Here is a 24,949-nt window from a genome sequence, read left to right as displayed (position 1 = left end):
CACACACACACACACACACACACACAGAAACAGATGGCAGAGAGTTGAAGGTGATGGATGCAATGAACACATTACAATTGCTGCAGCCCTGGGCAGATGAAGTGTGTGTGTGTGTGTGTGTGTGTGTGTGTGTGTGTGTGTGTGTGTGTGTGTGTGTGTGTGTGTGTGTGTGTGTGTGTGTGTGATAACCTTGCTCTAGGTCTGATCCCTCTAAATGCTGGAATCTATCTGAACTTTACCAAGACATGACAAAAGTTTGAAAAACAAGGGGGGAAAGAAAAGCATCGCTGGGGGAAACAGCAGGACCCAGACAGCAGAGAGGGAGTTTAAGAAGGGAAGAGGGAAAGCGAGAGAGGAATAAAGAAAACATGACATCATAGTTAATTAGAATCAGGTGATAAACAAGGGAGTGATATTTACGTTATACCATATGCCCTGTTCCATGTGTCTCTCCGTCTCTGGGGGGCACGGCAACAGGTTTCAGACAAGTAAGGTCAAGGAGGAGGCTTTCCCCAGCTGCTGGACCACACTGATGCACACACCGCTTTACCCCGCCGCCTCAGTCTGCCTGTGTGTGTGTGTGTGTGTGTGTGTGTGTGTGTGTGTGTGTGTGTGTGTGTGTGTGAGGGCCTGCGTGTGTGTCGGCCATTTCTAAAGCCTGTTTTGTCTTTGTTGTTATCACATAAAAGACAGTGTTTATCCTCCAGGAAGCCATGTTTGCCATGTGTACTTGTAAGAAGAACTCATCCACCAGGTTGTCTGCTGGGATTCTTTACGAAGGAAAATCTAATTTCTTACAGATTCCTGATTCACTCCACCGACTTACTCCCAGTTTGTCTTAGACTCTGATGTCTTAGATATAGATGATTATTATTAGAATATCTGGACCTTATGAAATGGTAATACATGTTCTACTTCAGCCACACAGTACTCATCATTTCATGGTGGTTGCTCCATTAAACCGGGTGAAGGTCCATCTACCGATGAAGACCATGAGATGTGTTTGATAGCTTCAGGACCAAAAGTGAAGATTATTTTCTCAACCCTGCTGTTTTGAACTCTAACCATCATGGTCTTCTCTTTACTCTGTATTTACAATATGAACAACCAGTAATTGAAACGTGAAAATAAGTCAGTCAAACAACTTAAAGACAAATATATTTTTTATATTTATTCAGGTTTAAATGATAAGTATTCAATAAGACAAGCATAAATGGTAAAAAAAGACAAGATTCGTCCTTTTTGTGTTTTTGTTTGTTTTCGTTAAATATTACACAAAATAAATAAATTTAAAGGAGAAATATGATAGTGTTAGACTTGCTGTTGTGATGGTGCTTCTTGACTCTTAGCTCTTTCTCATCCTTTTCGTCTCCTGCTCTCCTTCTCTTGTCTCCTCCCTTTCTATCAGTCAGCTTTCGATCCACACTTCCTCTTCTTCTCTTTTTCTTTTCCTCTCCTACATATTCTGTCATTTCATCTCTTCCCTGTCGAGCGCTTTACATGCACACAAATCTAGAAATGTGAGTTACTAATCACATTTTGGCACAGAAGTCACTTCTTTTCATATTTTCTACTGTGCCAATGTACTTGATAACTTAAAACAGAAAATAATATATACATTGTAAGGCAATATATCTTATTTATTTCTTTAAAAATAGAAATGTCTTTATCCAACAGAGATAAAAGTGTCCATAGGTTTCCATTCCGCTCCTCCTCAGTGCATCATTCAGATCTGATTCAGATCTGTCCAATGTAGCCATCGCCGTAACTCCAAAGAAGTCCAGTGCCCCGCGTGGAGCAGAGCGTTCCCGTGGCTCGTATGTCCAATCATCGTGGTTGTACCACAATGGGCAGGAAGTGGGTGGCAGTGTTTTTCCTCCGCGTCTTCTTCCCCCTCATCGGCTTGCCGTTGGCGTTCAGTCCCACAAACATGTGCTTTTTCTTGTTGCGCCACTCTGCTGAAGCGTAGGTGTTGTACTTGTTCTCCTCGATGCGTTCAATCAGACGGCAGTCCGGACCAAAGTCCCTCTGAAGGGGAGAGACAAGGAGTGAGAATCAGTCAGATTGTGAGACCTGAAAGCTTTAGTCCAGTTTCTAGTCTGCTTCTTATTTGTCCTGTATGACAGTAGACTTAATATCTTTGTTTCTTGGACTGTCGGTTGAACAAAACAAAGAATGTCTCACTATTTCATAGAAGTCAAAGTAATGAGTAATAATTTATTGGAGCCTAGTCTCCAGCCTAGTCTCCACTTAATTTATGATCTTCCTCCTGTCATAATTCGTATTCTCCTCTTCCACATCGTGTCCTCAGTTCCTCTTCCTAATCTTTCAGTTTCATTATTAAGAGTTTCATAATTACTATCATAACTCTGTAGTTGTTCTGAGCACAGACACAACCTGATATTGTACCTCTTGTGACAACATGGAGCAACACGTGCTCAGCACTGCTCAATAATCTGCTGCACAGTCCCCAGAGTAATGGAGCTGAGTGTAAACGTTGGACGGGACTCTCAGGTGCTTGTTGGTGATGCTGTCGGTGGAGTGGACCATGGGGGTCGGGGCTGTGCTGTGGGGCACAGGAGGAGAGAGAGAGAGGGTAGCGTGCCGTGTGACGTCTCAGAGGTTGGGGCTCCGTGCTCAGCAAAGAGCATCGTGACGCCGTGCTCGTGGCTTACGTTACCGTGGTGACCACCCAGCGGTAAATAAAGAGAAAACGATCTGAGAGAGTAACATGTGTCGCTTTACTGGAAGCTGCTCTTGTGCTTAAGGCTAACGACGCTTAAACAGCCAGGTCACTGGATGCGGTGGTTCACGAGTGAAAATGTACTCGCCCACACACACACACACACACACACACACACACACACACACACACACACACACACACACAGTATAACTCCGTCTCTCTCTCTCTCTCTGTATCTGCCCACAGCTGTTTAAATTGGTTCCAGAAGTAAAAGTAAATGAATGTTCACAAAGCAACATGAGAATATTGTACATACACTGTGGAGCTTTTAAATGTATGCTGGTGCTCAGTACGACCAAGCTCTGTGTGTGTGTGTGTGTGTGTGTGTGTGTGTGTGTGTGTGTGTGTGTGTGTGTGTGTGCTGGCTGCCTTTTGAATAAAGAAAATTGTAAAAGCGGATTAAAACTGTAATCTTAAGTGACATTAATTTATGGTAATAAATTGTGAAAAATAATACTATCTGTGCTGTTTTATCACTGTAGATCTTGAAAAGTCTCCACATTGAACAGAGACGTTTAACACGAGTAACTTAGCAGAGACCACACGGTGAAGTGATCCATCCTTCATCGCCGGTTTTCTTTGAGAATTCTGTTCAAATTGAATTATGGTAAAAACCTAAATGCAATCATAATCCGTCGTGCCCCTCGCGTGTATTGATCTGCTGTAATGAAACAATGACTTCATTTGATCACCGGCGGATAAAGAAGTCACTGTGTAAACCCATCAGGTGTAACCCGACGCCAGCCCCTCACCACCGCGCTGCTGAGGCTCGCGTTGCACCGAGCAGAAGACGTCATGGGAATTCAGTTTCAGGCCATGCAACAGAATGCCTCTCTGTCTCTCTCTACCGTGTGTCATTTCATCTGCGGCGTGGCTCCCAGAGAGACGCGCTGAAAGTTGGGTCTTTCAAAGTAAGCGAAAGAGAGGAAAAAAAAAAAAAAAGCGAGGGAGAGAATGAGATAAAGAGGAGGAAGGAGAGGGAGAAAACGGATGAAACAAGGGCTGCCCTCCCCACGGGGACTGAAGCAGGATGGAGAAACTGTAGGATTGTGTTTCCTTTTTCTGAATGGAGAGGAGGGGAGAGGTAGGTAGCAGGGAGGAGAGCTCTCATTCACTAACTGTGGTTCCTGTTTCTGGAAGAAAGAATCTTGTCCATTGTTTTAAAAAGCTTTCAAGAAGAGTCAAAGCTGCAGGGTCACCAGTTTAAGGAGAACAGTATCTTTGCGTGGCATCGTTTCAATAAAGTTCACGCATGTTTTACACCGTATCAGCAGTCCAAATGAACTGCATAGGTCTGCATTGGACACTAAACATAATAAGTAGTGGATATCCTGCATTAAGATGGGCAGATGGTAGTACAGCGGTACTGAAATAGCTACTCACCGCTCCGTACAGCTCTCCCTTCTTGCTGATTGCCAGGTAGTAGTTACTGCTGAGGCCCCTGATGGCCACGACTCCCACATCCACTGACTTGATCTCCAGCATACCTGGCGAGGACAGAGAGACACGCGTTTCAAGACCTTGTGCGGCTCAGATATTGTCGCATTCTTGTACATTGTTGTTTTCTTTTTGATCCGCTGATGTAACTCAGTATTGTTACCAAGAAGAAAATCTGAATATTATTTGGAGAGATCACCACAGAATGAGGTATTTGACAGTATTAGCGTCGGTTTAAAATGTTAACAGGGCATTTTGGAAAACATGGTTTCAGGTCAACATGCATCACTCTTAATTAGGTTCCATAATTCTGCAAAATAGCTTCAAAATACCGCAGGAGAAACCTGAATCATCTCAGTTTATTTCGCACAAGTGAAGCCCAGTCTGGTCTGCCCCTCTCTTTTGACAGTCAGACCTCAGACCGGCCCTCTCGCCCCCCGTTCATTTGCTGGTTAGCTTGTGGGCCGCATGCCCTGGGACCGAGGTGTAAGCCAGGAAAAACCATTTCTCCGTCCTATGTTTGTTTTTCTGACCAGGGGAGCTCAGGCAGGCAGGCACCCGGACAGGACGGAGAGAGGCTTCTGGCTGCCACACTGGCAAGAGGTCAAGGCGTCCATATCGGTTTTCAAGCCTGAAACAATTACTGGTTTAAGCTGTGGTCGCCGGCCCTTTCTTCTCTCCTCCTAAAGCCAGTTACACCAAGCCGTAAAACTGTCGGGGGCTTGAGAGGATTAGCTGAAGGGGCCGGTAGGAAGTGGAGCGTGGTTAAAGGAATAGTTGCGAGGATGAAGTGAGAAACGGGGACAGTCTATAGAGTGTCTCTAGAGGTGCATTATTGTCACGCTTGAGCTTTTAAAGTTGTTTGAGTTATGTGTTATGGACAAGCTTATGCCATGTTGGTTTGCCAAAAATCAGTTGAATCTGTCTAGTGCTGTTTTAAAGTATTGGCTGGATATAAAGTAGTAGTACTGTTAATATAAAAGACTGAAGATGGACTCAGCTTTAATATTTAATTATTTCATGTATGATTTCTTTCTTTGCACATTTTCTGCAGAGAGGCATTTAAATAAGTCCTTGAAGCAAATAACAAAGCAAATAACAACACATATAGTTAGAGATGAAGGGTTAAGATCAAGCTAATGTCTCTCAAATGTCTCATCACCAGTCTTCTTACCCTCTCTATGTTGAGATGTCTTTTCTATTGTTACCTAAGCAACTGTTGTCTCCTATTGTCTTCGTATTGCTTTGCAAAAGCAATGAGAGACCATTGGGAGGCGTTTGGAAAGAGCATCAAGAGGAACTTGACGTCATTGTGTCTTGTATACGTGTTGCTGTTGTTGTAGATTGTTCTTGGCCTTGTTTCCGTTTGTTGTATCTTTGGCATCAATCCTTCCCCACGGCTCCTTTCTTTGGTCAATAAAGGCTTGTTAAACTTCAAGTCAACTTTGAAGCGCACAGTGCATCGTGTTGGCTCGTTACGTTAAGCCCATTACTCACGGGCGTGTTCCACAACACAACACTTATCTATCGGGTTCAAAATGTTCCGTCTCTCCAGACGCACGCACACACACACACACACACACACACACACACACACACACACACACACACATTTCTGAGCTGTGATCCGTCAGAATAAGGTCCGTCGGTGCTACGCTGAAGGCAGCTTCACCTGTTCAAACCCTCTCCCCTCCCGTTTGATGTGGTTTGTCAAAAAGCCCAAAGCTCAGCGCTCTTTTACGGCTCTTTACCAGTTACCAGGAGCAGCCTGTCTGCCTGAGAGGTAAAAGGCCAGGCTGCAACAAAAGGCTTAGATTGCAACAACAGAGTTTATGGCGAGGAGACAGAGAAAAACAGGACCCGAGCTACACACACACACACACACACACACACACACACACACACACACACACACACACTGAATGTTTCGAGCTCAGGTGCTAGACCTCTCCCTCTCTGTAACCACTGGAGATCAGCCCATCTTAATCATGAATTTATGTTGTATCGAGGAAAAAGAAAAGGTTTTATAGCCCATCACTGAAAGCACAAAGCACAGGGTTCAGCTAATATAAAAGGCATGGACGTTTTCCGCTATCAACATTTAGTTAAAGAATCTACCAAGGGCAAACACCTGTGTGTAGCAGGGCAATGCAACAACCTTCATCCACACAAGCCAAACCCACTCTGTAACGCTAACGGAGCTACGAGGACAAATCAACACGAGCTGGTCTTCTGACGGTAAGACACCGGTTCACTGTTGAACCACTTCATGAAGATCACCGTGTTCGATGGGTGATGTTTAACTCTAATGTAACCCTGTCAAAACCATCAACATCAATGGAAATCTTACTTTATAATGCAAAACAGACTCTCAAAAGATGTTTATGTTATTCATTTTATTGCTCATAGGAGAGTTTTCAATGTTCTGGCCCGGTTCTCTCAGACTTCCTAACCTTCACCTTCTATATTCCTTTATTTCTGTCTTCACCTCAGCGCTCCTTCAGTCCTCATCACTGTTAAACCTCAACGGTTAAACCTGAGACTAAGTAGACAGAAGGCACAATTAGCTGCCCACACACTCTGGCATATTGCAACAGAACGTCTAGTTTAGTAGTGCTGTTGGAGTATTCTACAGTTATTCGTTTAACGCCCGATTGAGAGGATATTAATCTTGGTTTGACATGAAATTCACTTCTTCTTTGTGAAATCTTTTTTTTTTTAAGTATGGTTTTGGGTATTTTGTGCTTTTCTTAGAGACAGGAAGTTAGAGGAGAAAGAGTGAATGAGATACAACAAACCAGGTAACCTTGAGTAATATTTAATATTTGTACTTGAGCGATATATTCTAATCTATTAAGCCCACTATGCTTCAGCTGCTCCATGTGTCTAGTGATATGCTACATTATGCACTTTACTTTAAGAAAGAAAGTCCAAAAGTTTAAAGCTCTCTCTGATAGTTTGACTCTAAATGTTTTTGCCCTGATAAGAAATAAAGTCACTGTGACGTTTGGTCATATATATATATATATATATATATATATATATATATATATATCTACATGCATACACAAACACACACACACACACTGCAGAGCTCCTGTCGACCCCCCCCCCCCCATCAGAAACACTGTCGTTGAGACTCCAGCTGAACCTAGAGGTGAAGGGAGGTTATGAAAATGTTCCCACTGTTTATCCAGGGACTTTTTTGAAGATTATCCTGCCGTTGTTCACGATTTGACCCGGACATGGTGACCAGCTGTGAGTGGCTCTGCTGTGTTCCTGCAGTCCTGAGTGTTCTCACTCTGTGTTGTGAAGAATCGGACTCGTTTCTGTCATGAACTCCCTCAGCGACAAGAGTGGAAATGTTTCTAGTTTTACTAGTTCTACTCCGATATTTTGGATGATTCTCTGACCTTCCTGTGTTTTTCTGCAGCAACTTATTACTTCACTCTGTTGTAGATGTGAAATAGAAATGAGTCCTCCAAGGAACGACAGAAATGTCGTGAAGCAAACGTGGCCCATGTATTGTTTAAGGTTTAATATCTGATTTTCATTATTTGAGGTTTACGATCATTGTTCTCTTAATGTGTAGCCACAGAGGGACTGATGATGTCTCGTATTCATTGTGACAGGATTTTACATCCATGCAATCGCTGAACACTGAGAAGAACAGAAAGTCCAATGCACTGCCAGTAAAAACATGAATAAAGAAATGAACCACCAAATCAGTTATCAGTTAAGAGTATTGAACTAGTCTGCTGTATTTGGCTCCTAGATGCAGAAAAAGGAAGAGCAGGAGGCATGAAAAGGAGCCTCCTCGTCCTCGGCTGCGTTTCCTCCGTTGTGCAGTCTGCTTGGTGAGTGCCGGTGAAGATATTGTGTCGGGAGTGGAAACTGCTGTGTAATGTGTGTTTTGAGGAGCGTTGAGGTATCGGTTTAGACTGATGTGGTTGACAACAGTATCATCCTGCGCTAAGTGGCCACATCAAAGCCCGCCTTATGACCAAAGCTCAGGAAACACGGGCCTGGTTCTGATTTTATCGGGAGAAATATGGACCCAATTCTTTTTGACTTGTTTTCAAAATTAGTTTTGCTCGTACTAAATTTCTGGGTTATAAATTAGATTAAACCAATATTGTGCACCCTTTTGTGCACTGCGTTGAATGGAGTTGAAAGTATTCTTTTCATTAGGAGGATTGTTTGATTTGACCTGCCCTCACTGTGTTATTTAGCTTATTCTTGCCCCCATAATGCTTTTATTTCCTCTCCCGCCAGAAACACTCACATCACTGTCTTTCTTGTTGGACAGAAATAGCCGAAACCACACGCTGTTCTTCAAGCTGTATGTGATTTCAAAGCTGGCCGGGGAACCCAAAAGAAAAACAAACCCATATTATTCATAAATCAAGCAAACCGGATCACCTGAGCGTAAACCCTCAGTTTGAAATACCAGAGGCCCGGCCAACAGATAGCGTTGAGCTTCTCGTCTGTTCATCGTTCCAGCGCCGCATAATTTGAGATCACTTTACGCGGCGCAGCGCGACCGCAGCCGGTTATGTCACAGACGTTTAAGAGCAGCTGGGAGGAAAGCAAACGGAATTCACAGTGATGTTAATGGAGAGGAGAAGAAAAGCTCAAGAAGAACCACCTGAGACGTTGTGATTCCTTTAATAACACGGCTGACTTTGTAAAGTGCCAGAGCTGCCAGCTACTGTCAAATCACTTCACGGTCCTGACGCGGTTATGTGTTCAGTGTGACGGTCGTCTGCATTTCACACATTTTACATTCACAGTCCAGCTGCCAGTGAGACGTTGCCCAACTGTTGTGGTTGGAGTTGATGGAGTTGGACTTTATGGTGTTATTTTACACCACAGATAAAATACACAAATATGATTCAGTTTGTCACATGCGTCTTTCTGTCTCTGCATTGTTCATTCTGTCTTTGTCTCTCTTCTCACATGCATATGTGTTCATACAGTACTCTCTCTCTCACACTCACACTCACACACACACACACACACACACACACACACACACACACACACACACACACACACACACACACACACACACACACAGGGTAATTAGCTGGCATTCCTGACTGCTCTGTTCAAACGGCCAGGCTGTCCAGATGCCCCTCTGGACTCAGCTCTCCCTTTGATGACTCCACTTTTCTTTGAGCCTCACTTTCATGCAGTGTGTGTGTGTGTGTGTGTGTGTGTGTGTGTGTGTGTGTGTGTGTGTACCAGGGCTAGGGGTGAGTGAGGGAGTATGAAGGGGGGTGTGTGTATGGGGAGGGGGGGGCTGAAGCATATGGTGTCTATATGGCAGCAGCCATGGATGTGTTCTGTCACAGGTGCTGTTCTTCACCTCCTGCTGCTTTACTGGCCATGAGTTCTGCAGGCAAACACCAACATGACACTTTCAGGGAAAGGCTTCCTCTGCATGTCTCAGCATAGGCAGGTAGAGGAAGTCCAATGGAAATACATTACAAGGCTACTCAGACTCATTGTTTTTGGTTTTCTACAAGAAGTTTGAAAAGCATTTAGGCTGAAACAAACTATTATTTTCAGAATCTGAATTTCCATGTCTGGTGTATAAAATCACAATTTCTAAGAGCTCAGGGTGGCATCTTCAGATGTTATTGTGTGCCACTCACAAACAACAAAGATATTCAATGTACTATATATATATATATATATATATATATATATATATATATATATATATCAAACTGATAAATCCTCATTTCAGAGTGAGACAGCTGTTCTGTTTCCTGCTACAAGAGGTCACTGTTCAGCCCAGTGTACAGCAGTACGGATCATGGACCTCTGACTATGCTGCACATTAACTAATTAAACAAAACCATGTTTCCACTGATAACTGCATGTTTTTCATTTTACATTGATGTTAATCCTTTCTAGAACAGGTTACACGTTACAACATTGAGCCATGGAGAACAGAGTTGCTGATGCAGCAAATTCCGTTTTTTTACCTTGAAATGATGCTAATAAAGTTCCCGTCGATGTTTACTCCAAAGTGAATATTGCAATATGTTTGCAATTATACAGCAAGTGTCTCTCCATATAGATAAAAGAGGATTACATGTAAAAGTTCAAGGACATCACTCCACTCCCAGACGCTTCCAACACGTCCAACACTTCCACACCGCATGTTTGTAAAGTACATGTTTGCTCATTTAGCACACACCAGCTCCATGTGATGGTTCTCACTGAGTCCTGATGGATGTTTAGACTCATGACTGAGGGAACTAGATGTAAGTCATCGTATCTCCCCCTCTTCCTCCTTCATTCTCTTCCTCTCTCACAGATATTTATGTATTGTGCTCTGCAAGAATCCTCCGCATAATACAAACAATAAAAAAGGCCGTCCATCAAAACAGAGATGTCCAATTTGAGATTTTTGGTCGGAGAGTAATCGACTCTCGATGTTGGGAGCTATTTTCTCTCCGGAGAGCCGAAGCGCTCCAGAGCGGCAGGAGATCTTACAGAAACATGATTTGCTGCTGAAGGACTTTTGTTTAAGGTGGTGCCTGACTGGTGGGCTTTGTGGTAGCTTGGTCTGCCTGCAGAGAGCTGGCTCCCATTTCAGTTGTGTTGCAGCTGACACATTAATGGACAGGGGCAGCGAATTGATGGGAAAATATCAAGCAGCGATGACGGGAAATATGTAAACAGTGATGGAAAAATGAGACGGATCCTGTTATTGTCCTCAGCTGCTCCGGGAAAAGAAACGCTTTCAAAAGAACAGCGTAGAAATATCTGGACCAACATCTCAATCGGAAACTTTTATTTAAGCGTTGTTGGGATCATTTTCAGCACTGCATGTTTCTGTCATAGACATCCAGAGCACCAACACACACATGCTCCGTGAGTGACCTCGTTGGGGTGGTTGGGTTACAGGGTCAAAAGGCTCTCGTACATCTGGAGCTCTGGACCTTCACATTCACCCCCGTGTGGGAGAGACGCAGAATAGTGCTTTGTTAATGCTAATTGTCTTTTCTTATCTTCTCTTAGCCATGGATGGGAAAATACCTTTTAAAAACAATAGTGTTTTATTGTAGATTCACAATAAAATGACTTCTAGCATTTGAGCGAAACGTTGCATTTTAGTCACTCAGTTTTTCACAAATCAAAGCTTTGTCTGACAGCTTTCTTTTTGTTGCTACACAACAACATTCAGACCATCGCTATATTGTTGCAATGAGGAGATGAAAATGACAAACGTCGATGAATGTCTTGCTACAATATTGGGGCCAGAGAATTCCTTGCGTAACAGCTCCTATTGGAGCCTTTGAACGTCTCGTACGATGCCTAACATTTATTAAAAGCCCACAAGTTGTACGTTTCTAAAGCCGGTGAATTCAGCCATGCTTAGTCCCTCACCGCCTCTGGTTCAGTGTAACCTGCAGCTCATGCAGGTCGTCTCAGTCAAAAGAGTCTTGGCTGTTTAGATAACGACGGCCTGATTTCTGGGACTTTGATTAAGTTTTGTCTGAACCATTCCGACTCCGTCTTTCTCTAAAGTCTACAACAATGTTATCAATGCATTGGCTTGGTTTCATTATAGTAAAATAACATTTGCTATTATATAATATTGAATCAATATTATGTAAGGCTTCTGCAGGACTGACGGCGTTCGCTCCGTGGATTCCAGTAAAAGGAGTCATGAATCAGACATGATTCGATCCAGACTCTCGCTGTATTCTAGATATTAACAAAACGTCATCATGAAGAGTGGCATGTGACAACTCATCGATGATTTGTTCGCCCATGCGAGCAGATTGCTGCTCAAAAGACGTTACGAGGCTCTAAGTAAAAGAGGCTAATTCCACTCGTTGCCTTGAATGGCTTTCTGTGAGTTTTGTTTACAGCCCATCAGGAGCTCCTACTATTTGTTTCCGCCATAAGCACAATGAACGCCGGAGTAGTGGAGGGAGGATCAGAGGGCTTGTGCATGCAGTATATGTTTATTGTAAGTTTTCAGAGCGCAGCTGAAGTGAATTGTTGATGTTAAACACGGAGGACTCGATGATGGGCTCAGTGTTTCCAGAACAAGCTTGCGCGGCGACGTTTGGCACCGCTTTTAATTACGGCTGTTGGGAAAGAAGAGTCCATGAAGATGTCAAAGCTACTTTGAATGAAAAGCAATGCTGACACTAAACTCTGGTGTGTCCAGGACCTCCTCATAACTCTCTTTTATGGGCCACACTGTTACCTTCTCCCATGAGAACCTTAAACGCGCTCATCAAGCAGAGAGCAGGGAGACGCGGCGAGAGGAAGACAGCCAAGTGAAGACGAACAGAAAGTGAGAACGGGGACCAGGCTGGGAGTCATTTCAAGGGGGTCAGGAAGGGCAAGCGCTGGACACATCTTAGTTTCACATTCGTCTTCCTGAGTCAGTGGAGGTTCATGGATGCGGAGGAGAAATGGTAAGAAGTGCTTGTGGTTTAGTAGATCAGTGGAGAGAAATTTACATTCCGCATGTTTTAAAAGAGTCATAAACTCTACTTTTGTCTCGTTACCGACAGTCGCAAGCACTTCTTAAAAGATATAATGTGAAGGAGGCAAAACTTAAATGTCTTTGTCTGATGGAGAACATGCACCGCAAGCTACGCCACATGATTATCAGTGGCAGAGTAACACAAAGGCCCAAAAGGATGCTCTGTGTGCAGCGTTGACCTCAGCATTAACAAAGCTTCCTGACTTGGGTCAAGAGCTGCAGGTCAAACCGGAGGCGGCAGACCTGTGTAATTAACCCGGACGTGAACAAACCTGCTCTAAATCTGAATCGTGTTCAGCGTATGAGCCTCTCCATGAATCCTGGTGCTTTTGATTCCTTCATGTCAGTGGGTAATGTGTCTTCCCTGTTTAATGTTAACAATAAGTACAGTATGTGCGGCAGCTTTTACAATCCTGGTGGCCGCAGTGAGAATCAAAGCGACGACTTTAGTCAAGTTGGCACCATCCAGTACTAATTGAGCTACGCACGACCGCAAGTCTGAGGTCCAACTGCAAACACATGTCCATTCGTTTCATTGCTTTATGCTTTTTTTTTTGTAAACAAGATGTGACAGTCTGTGGACAGCAGAGAGGGAAGAAAACAAGGACAGTTCTGTTGCTTCTGGTCAGTGTCAGAGTCGATGCTAAAGACGTGACGGACGCACGGGATGTCCGTATCCCGACTAGGAGCGCTTTATTTTGAAGGCCTTATGGGGTGAGGTGGACAAAATGGCATTGATCACACGAGTACAAATAGACAAACGGTGACACGCACCAGTGAGCACACGTTCACAATACAGGCCCCTAACCCTGAATGATGTACTGCCCTGAGCTCTGACCGGATGATTAGAAAAGACTCGGCTGTGGAGGAGAGCCTCGACCCCGGAGCCGGAGCCCAAACTTCTTCATCACCTCTGACACCATCTAATGACACTCATTTGCAATCTGACCTCCTGAACATTACCAGACTACTAGACCATGTTAACAACACTAACTACTGCCCCCCCCCCAACGTTCAATGTGATGCTTTCCTAAGGGAGCAGTCCGTTTCTGACAAATACGATCTGGTGTCAACTTATAGTTGTGCAACACCTGGGTTTGCTATGAAACATTGGAGCAATTTTTGTACACTGTTATATTATACGATATAGTATGTTATATTTAGTGGATTTTCTAAAAAGAGCCATGTGTGTTTGAGGAGCACATGAAGGCCAGAAAACTGCATTAAAGGCCTAATTTGTCCAAAAGTCTGTGAGCAGCTTTGAAGCAGTTGTTTTTGGTTCTGTCGGCTCTAAAACTCACCATAAAGTATAAACTATAAATGTTATAATCTGTAACATACACATACGCGCAAAAAATGCATTGTAACTTTTGAGGAGGAATGGTCACGCTAAAACATGATGTATAGAGTCAATTACCTCGTCCGTGTTTGCAGTTAGGGGAGGAGAATTAAATTCTGTTTTGTTTGGTTTAGTTTGAAAGGTACAATTTGTCCTGTGCGGATGTTGGAGCACATGCAAAGGAGCGGGAGGTGGCACATGAGCATACACACTGCTCTACATGCAAGCTCGTGCACAGATGCAAATACTATCAATGCGCCTAAACATAAAACGCATCGTGCAGACGCACTGATTATTTAATCGTTATTTCATAAAAGCCCAAATCTCCTCAGTTTATCTCCAAATTTCCTCTCATCTTTTAATTTGAAACACGTTAAACATCTGCGCACACTCGGTGAAACGTCCTCTAAATATACTGCGGAGACAAAATGTGACATGAAAGCTTTCGTCCTCCTATCTCAGATTGTCCCTTTCCTTTTAGAAAGTCCTTACCTACTTCCCACCACAATCAAGTGGCAAGAGCCGTTGAAAGTGATGGATGGCGCTTCTAATGCCATGACCTGATGCCATTATAGTTAGTGACACGTTGCACCCTAATGGTCGCTCTTTACATGCATGTGTGTGTGTGTGTGTGTGTGTGTGTGTGTGTGTGTGTGTGTGCACATGTGCATGCGTGTGTCAGAGAGGACTGCAGGCAAGGGGAGGGAGGAAGAGACGCTAATTGAAATTCCTTCAGCCATGTCTGGCAGAGCCTTGGTGTCTGAGTGGCACACACACACACACACACACACACACACACACACACACACACACACACATGCACACACATATTCACACTGGCCCTGGCCCTAATAAAAGTGGGCTTTGCCATATGGAGGCCATGTGCAAGACTGGCCTCTCTGTGCTCAAGTGTGTGTGTGTGTGTGTGTGTGTGTGTGTGTGTGTGTGTGTGTGTGTGTGCTCTTAGCAGGAGAGGCTTGTACAGCACCACAGACCCACAGACAGATGCATACAAACCTATGACATGTGTATGAAGCTGTGTGAGTGATAAAGATCCATTTATAAAGATTACAGTCACACACACACACACACACACACACTTCCAAACGCATACAGACGTAGTGCAGCATGAGCCTGTAGCGTCTAACTCGGTGAGCTGGCAGGGAGACTCTGGGCAGGTAAATGTGGGAGTAATGTTCTGTTCTCCCTCAACAACTACTGTCAATGTGCCCTGAGGCCATGCAGCTATTCTGAGCTGTGCAGAGACCAGGAGACTGTGGCAGTTCTGGAGAACTTCCAGATGTGTTTAACTAGAAGATGAAGTTGTGGACTACAGAATGATAACAGCTGATTTTCTGTTCTGGATCAGTCATAAGTGATTATGATGGCCCTTACACCCTTTCAAGTCGTTAAAAGACTACATTTATATTTACTTGAGTATAGATTTGATTCCACAACATGTTGCATTTTGCATTCATCATGCACTCCTACTCTCAAAAAGTGACGTGAAGTTATCTCGAGGTGTCTCTCAGTGCCCCACAGTGGAGGACTAGGAGCTTGGAGTCCATCCAGAGTGACGGAGAGGAGCTGTGGCTGTGAATGTGAGACTGAGTGGTGCTGACAATAGAGCGTGTGTGCTCAGTGACCCGTCTCCCCATACATAAAGGTTAAAATCATATTCCACAGCCCTCAAACTGTACAACCATAAAAAAGGATCAGGAATTGCATAGTTAATACTTTGCATCTGAGTCCATAGAACCTCATACTTAGCATATGCCCACCACTGTTACAGTCGGTGTCCTTGTCATTCTCCCCAGGGGTTTGGTAATAGCTGTGTTTTAGATATTTCCTCAAAGAAGAAAAACTTTCTCTGGGCAGTTTGTAATTGGTTCCAGTGGATCATCTCTTCTTCTCTTTTTTTTTTTTTTTTTTTATCTTCCTCGCTTACTCATTTAGTTTTTTTCCTTCCCCGCTCTCCTGCTCCCCCTTCCCTTTCTCTCTGGCCTGCCTCTACATGGGGAAAAGGCTGGAAAGCACGCAGCTCTGTTATTTGTTCCTTTGCCCAGTCACCTGTCTTAATGTGCGCCGTTGCCCAGGGTGGAAAACCAGAAACATCTCTTTTCCCAGATGAACACACAAGATGCAGTGAAAAGAGAGAAAACCAGTCCATCATTTGTCCTCGTGTCCTCTTTGACAGATACGAGGACAGCAACGTTTAATAGCAAACATCCTAACGTCGACTTTCCCTTTGCGCTCTTCTACTGATTTTTAGTGCAACAAAAAAGAGGAAATTGAACGGCTGAATATCCAGCAAAAGCTTCAACAAATATCTTAAAATGATAAGAACCAATAAAACCCATTCACAAATGAAAGAAAGATGACTTACTGTATGGATCATCCTCACTTTTGGTGCCATTAACTTTTCCTTTCCTGTCAATGCGAAGGAAGAATTTCTGGTAGGAGAACAGTTTCCTCCTGCGCACGTCTCCCTGCAGATGGTTGTAGCTGCTCCGCACGTGGCGCCCGACGACCGTCGCCGAGGACGATGAGACGTTGGTCGCCCGTGGCAACCTCGCAGAGGACGCGTGCAGCGGTGCGGGCGATGAGCGAGGTGGCAGCGAGCGCGAGATGAAGACGTGAGGCGGAGTCCCTCGCGGTGCATCGTGGTTCTTCACAGAGTCTGGCGAGGAAGCGGACACGGGCGAGGATGAGGAGGGTCCGAGCAGGAGAAGCAGGACGAGGAAGAGGAGGGAGAGGAGGAGTGAAGGAGGTCTGTAGCAGGGGCAGGTGGAGAACCAGGCGACCGGTGCACCTTGTGTCACTGTCCATCTACACATGGTAGTGGAGCTGGGAGAGCTGTGGAGGTGCTCAGGGGCTGGGGCATGCTGAGCCGGGTGCAGGGAGAGGGAGCGAGAGCGGGAGAAACTCCCCCTGACTGACCGACTACACCTCCTCCGTCCGGGGGCCCGCAACCTCACTGGGGCCGTAGGTGTCAGAATGGCCGGCTGCGGTGAACGTGATGCGGCGTTATGGGTAATGATGATGGCGGTGATGCAGCTGCTCGTGGCGGTGGAGCCCGCGGTGTTGTGGCCGACTCTGCTGTAGTCCCCGGTGCTGTTTATTCCTCAGCGGCGCCGCAGGAATGCGTCAACATCCATAACTCGGATCACCTCGCAACAGGAACAACTGGGGGGTTCTCCCCAAAGACCTCTCAGCACCTCCTCCCTCTCCTCCCAAAGACGGACGCTTTTTGCCCCTGGTTGCTCTCTCCCACACACACACACACACACACATACACACACACACACACACACACACACACACACACTCACTCAAAATTCCTTTTTAAAGTTTGGATGTACACCTACACTCTCACACCCAAAGACAGAAACACCCAGTTCATTCATATAAACTGAGCTAAAAAGTCTACTCCACACACGTGTCCCGAGCCACTTATCTTCTCCAGTCCAGGGAGGTGGATAACAGGAAGGCGGAGGAGGTCTGGATAAAAGATGCCAAACTGCTCAGTACAAATTGAATAAATGTTCAACAAAAAAAAAAGAAGGATTAGTGCTGCTTCTCATAAAATGTCCCGAGAAATCCACGCAAGGCGGGCCACAACAAAAAGAGTCACAGAATCCAGACTTTGTTCTTTTTTCCTCTTTGTTGCTCTGGGTTTGTCTGAAGTTACTTGAGTGAGTAACTGATCCGGAGCTCTCGTCTCTCGTCTCTCGTCTCTCGTCTCTCGTCTCTCGTCTCTCTGGTCGTGGGTCTTGTCAGTGAGCTGAGCTTCCTATCTCTCCTCTGTCCTCTTGGAGTCTGAGCGCTGGAGCGGTGTGCTGCCTCTCCTCTTTCCTCCTGTGTGTGGCTCTCTCTCTCTCTCTCTCTCTCTCTCTCTCTCTCTCTCTCTCTCCTCTGGCCCCCTCCCTCTTTCCTTTGCCTCTCCCTCTCTCCTATCTCTACCAGCGCTGCGCTCTCTGGTTATCTGGAGTTTCTCTGAGGTGACCGAATCTTGTCTTTCCTTTCACCTTATTTATCTGCTGCAGTTCCCCAGATGTCATCTCTTAGTGTAATTGGATGTCTATGAAAACCACTTGGCTTTGAAGAGCTGTGTGTGTGTGTGTGTGTGTGTGTGTGTGTGTGTGTGTGTGTGTGTGTGTGTGTGTGTGTGTGTGTGTGTGTGTGTGTGTGTGTGTGTGTGTGTGTGTGTCTGCACATGTACATGTGTGTGTTTGTGTGTGTGTGTGTGTGAGCGGGGTGGTGGTGGTGGTGGTGGTGGGGGGGTCCTGTCCCAGCCTGTTTTCTCTCTCCCTCCCTTTCCCTCTTTTTTCTGTCTCCTCCCCTTTCCAGACAAAACCCACCAGTTCAGCAGAGCAAGTCTGAAAGAAAACTATTCTACTTATCTCTGTACGTCTATCTTTCTAATATTGTGGTCCTCTCCATTAGTATTGTTAGTATTGGTGTTATTTTAAATTTTTCAGTGCTAATGCTGATAAGATATGAGTTTTGGGTGTTGCAATACTAAAATAGCACTCACTGAATTGCGAAATATGAGCATTTTTCTCTACTAAACACTTTTCTTTTTAAACATATGAAGCCAGTAATTTAAAATCAGGACCGATGTGAGGAGATTGTGACTGTGAGCGTTCATTCAGTGACTCCTCCAGACAGTTTTCTGTATTCTCCAGGCCGGGCTGGAGACATGTTGTGGTCAATACCAAAACAATATTGAACTTCATTATATTATACATATCGTGGTCTGCAGTGGGACGGCAGTAGCTCAGTCCATCAGGACCGGAGGGTCCCGGTTCAGTAGCTGCAGAGGCACTAGTTGGTAGCTACCCACTGCTCCTCATGGTGAGATGCTGACCGTTATTCTCCAGACTGTGTGACAGTAAAAGTTTACTTACATTCAAATAAAGTTGACTTCATTTGCATTTAGTCTCCGCTAGTTTTCAGTTCACATTAATTCCTGCAGGACATTACCTAAATAAATGATTATAATAATTGTTCAAATATGAATAACAGATTAAGCGTCAGCTGCTTCATTCATGCTTCATTCATGCTTCATTCATGCTTCACGATCACTGGCTCGTTCACAGCTCTGCGGTTACCAGCGGACTCGTACATCAAATCCTATTCATGCAGGTGGACAGCCATTCTGAACTTGACACTATTACTGCCCCCACCACCCCCACCTTCATTCAGCAGAACTGTTGCTCCATCAAAGGGCAAAGTCTGTTCTGCCAAATAGGACTTTGTAGCCGTTTGCCGTGGAACGCTCAGTTCATCGTCGTGAGTGTAACCGTCCTGATTACGAGTGATTCTCCAGTTTAAGGGAGACTCGTTAGTGAAATGACCTCATGTGGTGTCTGTGACGATGTTAAGAAGTCCTCCGCCCTCCATGACACATAGTTGCCTTTGATAGTGTCCAAAAGTTTCCTTTCTGAGAAATTTGCACAAACCGGTTCTGGTCTGAGTCGAGACCCCCTCAGCTGTTTTGAGAGGTTCTGTGAAGTGACTTCTTGACTTGGCTCTTAATCTCAAGACAAACATCGCTCTGTGTTTGGATAAAAGAAGCTGTACCTTACGTGTGTTGCTGTGTTTTGCCTTTCAAGACTCGAGGTCTACTGTCTGGTTTCAGTATCGTTTAATTTCCTTTTCACATTGCCAGACAACAGCCATATTTCCACCCTCTTCTCTTCTCTTTTCTTTCTTCTCATAAGTTCTCAGTTATTACTGGAACATCTGACTCCTGTCTGAGGAATGCAGCAGATATGTTTGGGTTATCACCGCTGTGTTCTTTCTTCGTTTAGAGCCTCGGTGTCATTTCGTCATGTATTAGTGCTTCAGGATTCCCCAGTAATTCCTTCTGGGGATGCGCCAACGTGACAACAATACAATAGTGTTGAATGCAACAATCTGTCGTTGACGTCCGCTGACAACAAGCATTTTCCTTCTGTCGTTTTTCTCTAATATGTGTTAATAAACTGAATATCTTTTTTTTAATATACTGTTTTGCAAAGCAAGCTATTTAGTACCGCCTATAGGCTTTACTACTGTCTAACGTTTTCTAAAGCAAATTATTAACGGAGAATATCTGTGCTGCAGTGATTCAGGTACCAGAGAACAGTCATATGTCAACACCTGCAGACAAAGTTCAGCACCACGGACAGCACTTTACGATGTACTTCTTCACCATGCCGCAGGTCATTGAAGATCCTCGTAAATGTTCCGTAGTCTCTCTTTAGGATCGACTGTTTTCACCCTGTGACACCGGTAGATAAAGCGACGCTGCATTGTGGGTAAGAAATAGATTTCTCTTCCACATCCCTACTTTATTCATGCTGATCTGTGCCAGATAATCTAAATGTATTGCATGTATATGGACAACGTGATTGTATTCATTGTAATCCTCTGAGAGCTGGTGCAGTTAATACATCAAGTCCACAGACCAGCGACTGTTTAGATAATCAACTGATAGTTTTCAATAATCAACAGATTGAGCAATAATGGAAATACTTCAGTCAATTCTTCAGATTTCAGTCCTGGTTGATTTAGAACTAGATGAGTAAAAACACGGTGTTGCTGATAGTTTAGCAGTTTGGAGTCTTGTTGATACATCAGTTTCAAATTTTCAGAATTGTGTGCAGAGTTTATTTTTTTGTGTGTATACAAGAGAGAAGAGCTTTACTACAGCATTTCATCCAGGAACGTCACACAGACACAAAGTTCATAATAGTGCAAATGTATAAATATTGAACTACTTTCATCAGCGGGCCAACGGCGTGTTTCCTCCGCTGGAGTCCTGAACCTTCTTTGGTTACGTTTTACTAGGACTTGTGTATTTGTAGGTGGGTAGTATTGATCACAGAAGTGCATAACTGTCGTCATGAAGGCAGAACTATTTATAAATCAATGGGAACTTGTGAAGCAATACGAGTGGAAACTCCCAGGAGAAGGTCAAAGGAGCGAGAAGAAGAATCAGAGAAATGCCAAAAGATAAAGTAAAAGTGAGAAAAGACATTTAGTCAGTAGCTCTGGAGCTACTCTGTACACACACACACACACACACACACACACATACACGCAGTATGTCTTTATCTTACATTTTCAAACCATTTAATAGTTGCTGTGTTGTAATAGTTGCACGATGCACCATTGAACTAATTATCAGTTGCCGATCATTCACTGACTGATCTCTTCATTGCCTCGCCCCGCAGTCTTGTTGTTCTGTTTAACGGTCCTAACAAGACTCAGATGTTGGAAGTCAGTCGTCCGTGAGGGAAAGAAATGTTTCGTCACACCAGAAAACAATTTGTTGGATGCAGTGAAGCACCGCATATTCCTCTTTTTCCCCCTGAACTTCTCAAGATGGCTGAAGGGGCTTCCCTCTCTGGAAAAGATTGTAGTTCAAATGTTGTTTGCTTTAAAATAAGTTACACAAAGCTGAACAGCTTATTTTCTAACAATTATTATTTTTTTATATTACATAATAGACTGTAATGTTTAACAAAAAATGTAATAATATAATTCCGATGCTACTAATAGGCCTACTTAACTACAGCACCTCTTTAATGATGAATTTATCTTTTTTATTATTTTTTAGATGTGGCCACATTTCTCAAAATCTCTTTTTTCCCCTCAAGTAGGAAAAATAAATGAGTCAATCTCACTGTCTGGTGTTTTTGGCTTAAACTGCCATTTCAATCTGAGGCCAAACTTCAAAGTCAAACAGAGTGGAAGTGCTGATCGGGTGTCGGCGGCCAAACCAAATGGCCGCGGTCTAATTTCTTCCCAAAGCGCTGCGTGGATTCTAGATCGGTGAATGTGAAGTCCAGCCCAGAGGAGCTGACACGGGGTCCCCTCCGGCTCCGCTGCTCATGCCTTGGAACGGCCTTGATTGCTCATGCCTAGGAGGAGAACGCCGTTAGGGAGCAGCAGATCGGCTCAGTGATTCTAATTGTTTCATTGCGGTTGAGTCGGTGGCTTTGAACGTATTACGGTCCTCAAACCAGCTCTGCAGAAATGTCCCTGGCAGTTAACTTTAATCACAAACACATTCAAGCACTTACAGATAACGTACAGATTCATTACAGCTGAACGGATCATTCTCAGTGACGATCTTCATGATGCACTTTGAATATGATCCGGTTTGGATTTTAATTGGATCGACAAACTGTCCTTTTAAAGCTCCGCGTTGTCGTCCCTCCCGCTGAATGCATAGTTTTTGTCACTGCATTGGAATGTATTACATGCACTTGAAATGGAAACAACTTGGGGTCAGCGTGTTAACCGCAGCAATAAGAGAAACGGGAGTAAACACCTCTCTCAGGCAGCCTCAGAAGGTGTGCCAGGCTCCTAAACCAAGAGACACGACCTTCACGTCGCGTAAACAAAGATGTTCTGAGACGCGTATTAAAACAATACGTCTGGTGCTTTGGTTTAAGGCTATTTTATGATTTAGACACCGCAGTACTTCTGATGGTCTCCTCATGCTGATTTAAAACAAAAAGAGCAAGGTTCTGATCAGGAACATGTCTCTCCGAACAAGTGACACATAAAGGCAGCTCTCGTCACGTAATAACGCCACGGTCGTCACATATGAGAGACATGGCGATCTGGTTTCTGTCATTCACAGGAACGTTTTATTGTTTATCAAATGAGCCACACGTGAGTATTTGCTCCTCTTTCAGGGCCCATCCAGATGATTATTGGATCAAAATATCACAACCAGATCATTCTTGAAGTGGACTCTGATCCGTCCGATGTGAAGGTCAGAGGACTGAAGGGTCGTTACCGATGGAAACAACACAGAGAGCCATGTTGCCTGTTCTTCTTCTTCTTCTTCTTCTTCTTCGTCCTCAACCGTCCCCAAACATTGACAGTGAAAAGGAATAGTTTATTTCTTAGGGCCATGAAAATGATGACTCAATATGAAGTCATAACGGAGCTAATTATACATTTGAAGGAAAGTGCTGCCATATTCTGTTTTTTAGACACCGAGCGTTGCGCCTGTGAAACAGACATAACCCTCAGACATCTGCCTTACAGATATATATCCATACACCAACAGCACTGATGCCATAATGAGCTATTTAGTCAAACAACCAGTCAGAAACATGGACTTCACAGAGCCCATAGGAAGTGTGTGCAGCAGGTGTTGATTTTATTAATGGCCGTGGACCTCCTCGATTGGAAGTATTTGTTTCTTCTTTTGTGCGGTGGCTCTGTGAGCTCGGTATGAAGGAACATCATCACTGTGGCTGGATGTGGTTTAGAAGGATGAAGCCGGTCCTGGTGTTTCATGGCACAAGCGGAGAAGCACAGAATGTCCTCCAGCTTAAAGTGTGATGTCACAACACCTCATCGGATCCGTCTGCAGCCACTTTCATACTTCATTTGTCAACTACTGACTTGAGTTACAAACTGTATTCCTCCATATCACTGAGTTTACATTTTGAAATGTAAACCTAAAGGTTTGAAATGTTGCCCGACGCTCTGCTGACAGCGTTTTATATTGCTGTGCTTCTACGATCTGAGACGGCTTCCAAACTCTAATAACAACATGGAAGTAATTACCGTGTTGCCGGAGACTTAAAAAGCTGGAATACTAAACACAACTGCCACTGGAATGCTAATTCTTATGATACATTTCCCAGGATAACAAATTACATGTCACCAAGGCAGTGATCATTTTCATCCTTTGGCTGGCTGCTAACTTGTACTGGCAGCCACCTGAGTGTCGATGGAAGGAACTCGCTGAGTTCATCACATGTGAATCATCCTCACATTAGCAAATTGTTGTCTTCTTCAGTTTCTGGAAATGTCTTCTTTGAGACTTGAGAAATGTGAGAAATGTCACCGGCTCGTCCGGATAGAGATCTGATCCCATCTCGACTTTGATTTAAACATTTAAAAATGTCGTCATAAAGGCACATTATAGTTTGTTGTGTAGAAGGTATTGAATGCTTGTCTACTGCTGCTACTGGATGCTGAATAGAGAGACGCAGAGTGTTAAAGAATGAAGCTGAACTCAATCCCACTGGTCTCCACCGTCTTCATATATTTCGTCCACCATGCACCGCGTCAACATCAGCGACTATCTCGCCATGCTGCCCGGTGGAGGCGCATGTCCGTCTCTGAAATATTGATGTGGGGACCGGGAGTGTTGGTTCCGAGTCAATAATGCAACAGGTGGAGTAGTTCTGGTTTCAGAGAAAGCGAGCGGAGGGATGAATTAATGATTATCGCTCCTTCCATCCGCCTCTCGGAAATAATTAAAGGCAAAAAGAGGAAATGACAAAAAGAAAGAAAATTGTTCACACACACACACACACATACGTTAACTCACTCAAACGTCACAGAGATGACATCAACAGATACCTTTTAAATTCAAAACCCAGATGTTCCTCGATGTTGCAGGTTAAATCATTATGACACATTAAGGTATTTTGATGCTGTTGCTGTCGGGGCCTTGCTATTATGTGAAGGCATATATAACTAACATGACATTCACAATGTGTTTCTGTCATTGTAAATGCACACTTGAATACGTTGTAGAGCTGGACCCAGCATGCTTTGATACACAACATGTAACAGACTTAAGTGAGCACCTTTTACGTGACCTTAATGAAGTTTGACATCCTGCATAAACTGGCACATCCGTCACATGCCAGACATCTACACAGCTAAAGAGAGACTAGCTGAAGGTATACAGCATGAGTCAGAGAGGGGGCCTGGGGAAGGGGGGGGGGGGGGGAGTAAAGGGAACGAGGGGGAAAGAGAGATAATTGTCTGTGATGACTGATGTTGCTCGTGGTTTTCTTGTTTATTTCAGCAGGCAGGGAGGTTGAAAGCGGAGCAGGCCTGTGACCAATCAGTGGTCGTCATTAAAGGTGGG

At 44.2% G+C, this 24,949-nt stretch overlaps 1 protein-coding gene across 1 annotated transcript; it reads right to left on the bottom strand.

Moving 5' to 3' along the window:
- Positions 1-1,156: 1,156 nt before the first annotated feature.
- Positions 1,157-17,171, bottom strand: fgf10a (fibroblast growth factor 10a). Its single transcript, XM_068705796.1, has 3 exons — positions 16,433-17,171; positions 4,130-4,233; positions 1,157-2,028 (listed from the first exon to the last, which is right to left on the bottom strand). Exons 1-3 carry the CDS (start codon positions 16,881-16,883, stop codon positions 1,828-1,830), a joined length of 756 nt encoding a protein of 251 aa, XP_068561897.1. The 5' UTR covers positions 16,884-17,171; the 3' UTR covers positions 1,157-1,827.
- Positions 17,172-24,949: the final 7,778 nt, after the last annotated feature.

The sequence above is a fragment of the Cebidichthys violaceus genome, unplaced genomic scaffold, assembly GCF_023349555.1.
Source record: "Cebidichthys violaceus isolate CVI_PGR_0920_01 unplaced genomic scaffold, fCebVio1.0.p SCAF_12, whole genome shotgun sequence".
Taxonomy (NCBI): domain Eukaryota; kingdom Metazoa; phylum Chordata; class Actinopteri; order Perciformes; family Stichaeidae; genus Cebidichthys; species Cebidichthys violaceus.
This window is presented reverse-complemented; position numbering and strand designations above follow the sequence as displayed.